We start from the raw sequence: 8268 nt of genomic DNA, 5'->3' as shown, positions 1-8268 counted from the left end.
TCTCATTGCTATTTGTTTATCAATAAAATTATGGGAAAAAATAAATTAAATAAAATACAAAAAATAAATAAATAAAAGAGAAAAGGGGAGCCAAGCATGATGATGCACGCCTGCAATCCCAGCACCCAGGAGGTAGAGGCAGGAGGACTGCTGCAAGTTTGAGGATTGCCTGGGTTATATAATGAATTTAAGGCCAGTCTGAATGGCAGCATGAGACCCTGTCACAATAAAATATTTAGAAATAAAAGGCTGGGGAGATAGCTTGGTGGTCTGCGTGCCTGCCTGGCAGGCATAAGGTCCTGGGTTTGATCCCTGGTACCGCATGCCATGTCAGCCCATTTGAACCCTGGGTGTGCCATGCCAGCCCTGAAACTGGGTGTGGTGGTACATGCCTGTAATTCCAGCACTGGGGAGGCTAAGACAGGAGGATCACTGTGAGTCTGAACTGCATAGCAAGACCCTGTATCAATCAATTAATAAATAAATAGAAAAATGCTAGAAGGGTAAATGATAGCTAAACATTTAAACAAAATGTTAACATTTCTACAATGCTATATATAACTCCCATCATTAGACACCTACAAAGTACTGATGAAACATCACATATCTGCCATGTATCAGCTAAGATGATGATAAAAAAAAGTAATCATTACTAAATAGCATTAATACCAGAAATCATACCCAACATTTAGAAAGTACTTACTGTATGTGTGTTCTAGGCATTAGTTTAACATTTTCATTGATGTTAAATCAACTAAACCATAAATTCGCTCTGTAAAGTAGGAACTGTTCTAATTCTTCTTTTACTAATGAGGCAGCTAAAGCACGGGGAAATATACTACAGGAAGCTGCTGCACCTCCACAGCTGTGGGAAAGCCGGGCTTCAGGTCAGGCCAGATCCCTCAGTACTGGCATCATGCACCCTGCCTCGTGTGGGTATTCAGTGCAGAGCCAGGAGCACACTTCACCTCCTCGTGCCCAGTTACCAGCTCTTCTCACTGCTGAGGCATTGGCATAGAAAGTTGTACTGCACTCTGGCTGCCTTCAGCTTACCCTGAACAGGAAGTTAGAAGTCATTCTGGTCATATGAGATGGCAGAGAAGGTAGAGATCTGAAGACCTGTGGGGCTCAGTAACAGAAATGTTAAGCATAGATAAGTGTGAGTCAGAATTTTATAGGAGCAAAGTTGGGAAGGCTGATTTAGAAGGCTGTCACCAAAGCTGTCCACAGAAAAGGGCTGGCCAGATAGCTCAGTGGACTAAAGTGGTGGCACCACAAGCTGTGCTGGCCCCACCCTCGGGGCACACAGACTGTGATTGAGACTGGGCATGGTTGCACATGCCTGTAATCCCAGTGCTTGGGAGGCTGAAAACAGGAGGGTCACTACAAGTCTGATCTGTGTAGTGAGACCCTATAGGCCCTGCACTAAAATACATTTTAAAAACGGAAAGAAGAAAAAAAGAAAAGCCCACAGGTGGCCTAAATGAAGGCTTCCTGATCCTATAGCACAAACACAGTTAGGGGATGATTTCAGGGCCCCAGAGCCTGGCATTGCTTGCTGAATAGCAGTGTTCTCCTGTATCTGAGTACACACTGATGTTGGGTTCCTGTGTGCTTGGCATATGAAGCAGTAGATCTCATTTGGCTACCATAATACCAAATTAGACATGAAGGTGATGAGTATTATTGGAGATAAAGTGAGTCATTTTTTAAATGAAAGAATCACTTTGGAAGAATATTTAGTGATTCTTAATATATAGGGACCTGATAACAGCTTCAAAATAATGAATAAAGGCCAGGGATATAGCTCAGTGGCATGGTGCCTGCCTGGCAAGCTTGAGGTGGTGAGTTTGAGTCCTGGTCCCAAAACAAGAATAAATATTGACAGTGTTTAAGTCCAAAAATTGACACCTCAAGGAAGCACTAAATCCATGTCCTGGGTGGACACGACAGCATCCCTCCCACAGAATGCATTGAACAAGCAGATAAAGAAAGTGATGTCAGTCAAAGTGGTATGCTAAAGACCTTGAAAACTTCTCTTCTCCATGAAACCCATGAGAAAACTTGCAAAAATTGTCAGTTAACTTTTCTAAAATCCTATAAATGAATCACGGACTTTCAGCAGTCTAGGAAGTGTTTATTCAAGAAAAATGGCCAAGCAGTAAGAACAGCGAGTTTGTGGCACTTTAATTTGACCTCCTCAGCTCCCCTTTGACAAGTCCAAAGTACCCTTGAAAGCCAGCAGCCCAGAGTCCTGGTGAAAATACCAAGTTCTGGCGGCCCCTAGAGGAGACAGAATAGGCCTGAAGCCCCTTCAGAACCAATTGCTAGGGAATTGCCATTGACCCTCCTGGTGGATCCTGGAGGATCAGCTCACAGGCTCTTTCACATGACCTGTCTGGGAGCTTGTCCAGTATGGAAGGCCTTTTTACATAGGCTGTGGATGTGTGTGTAAAACACCATTAGAAACAAGATTCCAGCTACCTGAGGGAGTGGATAGCAGTAAGACAAACAATAGGCTTCTCATAAAGTTTAAAAGGAAAAGCTGGGCTGGGGAGACAACTCAGCAGTCTGAGCACCTGCCTGGCAAGCACAAGCACCCGGCTTTGATGCCTGGTACTGCATGCTGTGACAGATCTGGAACCTTGGGCATGCTGTGCCTGTCTGTAATCCCAGTGTTGAAGAGGCTGAGAGAAGAGGATCACTACGAGTCTGAGCTGCATAGCAAGACCCTGTATCAAATAAGTAAAAGATTAATTTTTTTTTTTTTTTTTCCGGAACCGGGGATTGAACTCAGGCCCTTGCGCTTGCCAGGGAAGTGCTTATTCCACTGAGCCATCTCCCTGGCCCAAAAAAATATTTTTTTAAAGCTGAGAATTTTCTCAGAAAAGATGCAGACAGATTGAAAAACCTGTGCACTTACATGAATTGTGCCAGCATAGGCATAGTAGGGTTCCAGAAGTGGAGCAGAAAGGAGACAAGGAATGATTTAAAGAGGCAAGATATGGTGGCGCATGCCTGCAATCCCAGTACTTGGGAGACCGAGGTAGGAGAATCACTGGGAGTTTGAGTCCAGCCTAAGCTACAGAGTGAGTTCAAAGCCAGCCTAAACTACATAGTGAAGCCCTGTCTCAAAAAAAGTGTGTGTGTGTCGGGGGGGCTTTCTGGTTAGCTAAATTGTTTAAAGTTGCCTACATGGGCAGACTCAGGCATTGGGGACCGCGGTTCAATCCCCAGCTCCACATGCTGTACCAGATTTGACCTTAAGGCAGCCTGTGCCAGGAAAAAAAAAAAAAAATTAGGGAGCTTGCCGGTTAGCTCAGTTGTTTAAAGCACTTATTTGGGCAAACTCAGATGCAAGAAACAGTTTGGTCCCCAGCTCCACATGCCGCACCAGACCTGCCCTGAAGGCAGCCTGAGCCAGCCAAAAAAAAGAAATCCTTCTCAAAAAAAAGATTTGGAGAATGATGTTCAAAAACTCCATAAATTTATTGGACCACATTGTCTTTATTTAGATATATCTATATCTAGATTATGTCTATGTAAATATATATGTATATATGTCAGAGGTTTAAAAAACTACAAGTAGGGCCAGGTTTTTTTTTTTTTTTTCCTCAGAACCGGTGATTGAACTCAGGCCTTTGCACTTGCCAGGGAAGTGCTTATTCCACTGAGCCATCTCCCCGGGCCTAGGGCCAGGTATAGTGTCCCATTCCTAACACGTGGGAGCCTGAGGCAGGAGGATTGCCATGAGTTCAAGGCCAGCCTGAACTACATAGCAAGAGCCTATCTCAAAAAAAAATTATCATCAGTATGCAGAAATCAGTTGTATGGGGGCCAGGGAGATGGCTCATTGGAATAAGCGCTTCCCTGGCAAGCACAAGGGTTTGAGTTCAATCCCCGGTTCCACAAAAAAAAAAAAAAAAAAAAAAAAAAAAAAAAAATCAGTTGTATACTAGAGACCTAACTCTGAAAATTAAATAAAGAAAACAATTTATAATAACATCAAACATATGGGGCCGGGGAGATGGCTCAGTGGAATAAGTGCTTCCCTGGCAAGCGTAAGGGCCTGAGTTCAATTCCCAGTTCCGAAAAAAAAAAATCAAACATAAAACCTCTAGACATAAGGGCCAGTGAGATAGTTCAGCAGACTAAGCGCCTGCTTAAGCAAGTGCACAGACTGGGGTTTGATCCCCGGCACCACATGCTGTAACCAAGTCCAGGCGTGGTAGCGCATCCGTGTAATCCCAGTGCTTGGGAGGTTGAAAACAGGAAGATCACTATGAGTACAAGCTGTGTAGTGAGACCCTGTACAAAATACATTTAAAAAACAAAAAAAAAAATCTCTAGGTATAAATTTAACAAAAGTAATGTAAAACCCAGGCTAAAAATTAAAACCTTGTTGAAGGAAAGACTGTTTTGGTCACTTTTCTTGTTGCTGAAACAAAATACCTGACCCTCAGAGTTAAAGGCAGAAAGCTTTTATTTTGGCTCACAGTTTTTAGAGGTTTCAGTCTGTAGTTGGCAGGCTTCAAGGCAGGGTGGCATGGCAGAGGGGCCTCGCAGGAGAAATGGTTCATAGCTGCCAGAGAACACCAAAGCAGCAAGGGACAAGGAATGACAGGCCTCTTTCTGTCCTTTATATCTTATACAGGTTTACCTGCCCTCAGGTTGGGTAGCATTCACACCCTTAATCCTATTGCCTTTAATCCTAATATTGCACCATGAATTAATCTCTGTGTTGCACACTGTAGATCCAACCACTCCTGAAAAGCCCCACCTTTGACTGCCTGAGGCTTTGGTGGGGGGGGGGCATATAGACACAACCAGGATAAAGACTTACATAAATGGGAAGAAACCCACTTCCCTGGGTTGGATCTTGATATTGTTCAAATGGCCACACTCCCTACATTGGTGTGCCAATTCAGTACGGTCTTCAAGAAAATTTCGACTGAATTCTTTACAAAAATTGACAATCTGATTACAGTACTCATATAGAAATTCATAGGACAGGGCCACAGAGATGGCTCAATGGAGTAAGCGCTTTCCTGGCAAGCGCAAGGGCCTGAGTTCAATCCCTGGTTCTGCCAAAAAAAAAAAAAAAAAAAGAAAGAAAAAGAAAAGACAAGAAATTCATAGGACACAGAATAGCCAAAACAGTCTTGCAAAAAACAAATATGGAAAACTCAAACTTCTCATCTTAAAACTTCACCTGGGTATGATGGTATATACCTCTTAGGAAGTTGAGGCAAGAGGATCACAGTGAGTTCTAAGCCAGCCTGGGCTACATAGTAAGTTCAAGACCAGACTGAACTACATAGTGAGAAAACAAAACAATGAAAACTGAACTATAAAGTTAAGTAATAAAGATAATGTGCCCCCAGGGCACGCTGAGACAGTGATTGAGACTGTGTGGTGGTGCAAGCCTGTCATCCCAGCACTTGGGAAACTGTAAAGAGGAGAATCACTACAAGTCTGGTGTATGCAGTGAGACCCTGTAGACCCTGTCCTAAAAAATACCAGAAAAGGGGTGGGGGACTGGATAAAGGTGATAACTGAATGTCATTGGATTGTATTTTTTTATTTTAATTTATTTTTTTAAATTTAGTACAGGGTCTACAGGGTCTCACTATGTAGACTGGACTCATAGTGATCCACCTATGTTCAGCCTCCTAAGAGCTGGGATTACAGATACACCCCAGGGGATGGTGCCAGCACAGCATGCCGGGGATCCAACCCTAGCTGCTGAACTCTGCTTAAGCAGGTGCTTCAGTCTGCTGAGCTATGTGGGAGACTGGTCTAGGCGTGCCTCCTTGGCCAGCAGAATCCATGCCTCCCTGTGTTCGTGCTGTATTCACGCCGACAGAGTAACGTGATGTACCTGTTACACTTGGCTCTTCTCTTACCTGGGCCTGTCAGTGAGTGCCTTGGGTGCAGAAAGTGGATTGTAAGCCTCTCCTGACCCTGGGCCTGATGCCTTGGTGTGTGCCTTGTGCGTGTTTAGTGACAGAGGAGCACAGGCTGGGCAGAGAGCAGAGATCGTTGTTCAGGGAAGGTGAGCGGAGGCCAGGGTAGAAGAGGCAGGTTTCCTGGAGCTCATCCATCTGAATTTCATTTCTAGCGAACTGAACAGAGAGATGTGAGGAAAGCGAGGCTGAAAGAAAAGAAGCAGCAAAATCAGAATGAAGCTCTACTTCAGGCCATCAAGGTGAGTTCTCAAATCCTGTGGCACCCACTAGTCTTGCGAAGCCTGCTGGGAACCTTTCTTTGATTGCCTTCCCTGAACATTCATTTTCTTTCTGCGGCAGTAAGGCACTGTGACGGTGGAGCCTGGCTCCAGAATCTGCCGTCCTGTGGTCTGTGCATTGTCCCAGGGTCACATGTGCTGCTCGCTGGGCTCAGTGTTCTCATTCAGTCTTCACAGTGATGTCTGAGGCGGCCATGCTGCTGCTTTCCTAGCTGAGGAGGTCATCCCAGAGAGGTAAAGGAACCTCACTTGCTGGCTGTCAGGGCCAGGGCCTTGCTCTTCACACCGCATCCCCCTCGCCCCAGGAGACCAGCCTTTCGGTGGTGCTCCTCTAACCAGCTCAGCAACAGCCACACGAGTCCTTCTTTCCTTTCCCTGTTTCTTGCATTTTGAAATAATCACCGTCTGAGCCAAATCACCGTCTGAGCCACATGTTGCTTTACTTTGAGCTTCTTCATCTTCACACAATAGATAATACCCGTTGAGTGACTGTGGAGCAGGGATTGGTTCCGTTCTTTGTTCAGCTAGGTTATGCACCTACTTAAGTCCTTGTTGACATTGAGAATTTAGCACTACTAACGTCCATCCTGTTTGCCGTTCCAGCAAGCAGTCTATTGGGAATTAACAAATCGGATCGACTTGTCCACAATTCCATTGAATCCTCAGTTACAGTGAGAGGCTTTATTTTCTTAAATGTAGAATATTGGAGCCAGTAGTCCATGCCCATGATCCCAATACTTAGGGAGGCTGAGGCAGGAAGACTGTACATTCAAGTCCTACTTGGGCAACTTAGTCTCAAAAGAATAAATAAAAAGGGCTGGGGATGCAGCTCAGTGGTAAGAGATTCCCCTGAATCCAGTCCCCAGTACAAAAGGAGAATATTGGAATGCCTAGACATTTACATTCAGACTTTTTATTGTTGCTCTCTTTTTTAGTTCAACCCTGCATTTTAGGTTTCAGTTTCCATAAGAAACTCAGCAGTACCAGATCTTTTTTGAGACAGACACTGTGGTTCAGGCTGACCTTGGACTTGGGGGCAGTCGTGCCTCAGCCTCCCAAGTGCTGAGACTACAGGTGTGCATGAGCACACTGGCTCGGGAGCTCTAGCTTACTGATGGTTTACAGTGAAGGTCAGCAACTGCAGCCTTTAGCACAGCCTTCCTATGTAATCTTATCTGTGGCTGTTTTCACACTGCAGCGATAGAGTTGATTACTTACAACAGAGACTGGCTTACATTATCTGATCCTTTTTCTTAAAGTTTGCCAGCCCCTGTTTTAGGGGTTATTGTCTAAAGTAATTTTGATTGCTTGTACTTCCCTGGTGCTAACTTTGGAACTTCAGCTCTTGGACATATGATGTGGCCCTCTGTTCATACCCTTGACTGACCCTCATCTGTGAGATGGATCCTGTGTCTTCACCACACTGAGACATTTGTCACTTGTATACAGGTTACACTCTTTTTTTTTTTTTTTTAATTTGTTTATTTATTTATTTAGTGTGTGTGGCCAGCTCAGCCCACCAGGGGGCGGGGCTGGCTGGCATGTGGTGCTGGGGGATTGAACCGTGGTCCCTGGGCTTTGCTTAAGCTTAACTTGTCCTAAGTGGGTGCTTTAGACCACTGAGCCATCTCACCAGCCCCCAGGCTACACTCTTGATTTTTTCTGTGCCCTTGCCTGTGCCCCTTTCAAAGTCATTCAAGGCCTAGCACTTCCCAGTCGTTGTGCCCGCAGGCTGAATCTGTCCTCTTGGAAGTTCCATAGCTCCTTGTCTACCTTCTGTGCTGTCTCCCTCTAGATCATAAACAGGCTTGAGGACAGGGAACCCTAGCTAGCACCTCTGACAGCACATACCTAGCAACTGTGAGTTAAACAGATGGTGCCCCTCCACAGCAGGCCTCCTGTACTGAAGAGGAATTCTGTGGAGCTGGCCCTTGGGGAGCTCACATTTTTAGGGTTTATTTCAGTGAAATGGGTTTGTACCCTCTACATAATAAGGTTTCAGTGTCTATACATTTCTTTTT

General features: G+C 44.8%; 1 protein-coding gene and 1 pseudogene across 4 annotated transcripts in view; one reads left to right on the top strand and one right to left on the bottom strand.

Moving 5' to 3' along the window:
• The window catches only part of LOC105743718, a 20098-nt pseudogene that overhangs the window by 4579 nt on the left and 7251 nt on the right, over window positions 1-8268 (bottom strand).
• Window positions 1-8268, top strand: part of Ttc4 (tetratricopeptide repeat domain 4) — a 37625-nt gene that overhangs the window by 22355 nt on the left and 7002 nt on the right. For all 4 annotated transcript variants that reach the window (XM_023702695.1, XM_012517225.2, XM_004642544.3 and 1 more), the window contains one exon: window positions 6122-6208. In XM_023702695.1, coding sequence (XP_023558463.1) covers window positions 6122-6208 — 87 coding nt within the window. The remainder of the gene's footprint in view (window positions 1-6121; window positions 6209-8268) is intronic.

This window comes from Octodon degus, unplaced genomic scaffold, assembly GCF_000260255.1.
Source record: "Octodon degus isolate 3935 unplaced genomic scaffold, OctDeg1.0 scaffold00156, whole genome shotgun sequence".
NCBI classification, from domain to species: domain Eukaryota; kingdom Metazoa; phylum Chordata; class Mammalia; order Rodentia; family Octodontidae; genus Octodon; species Octodon degus.
The sequence above is the reverse complement of the archived record's forward strand: the minus strand, read 5'-3'. Positions and strand labels throughout refer to the sequence as shown.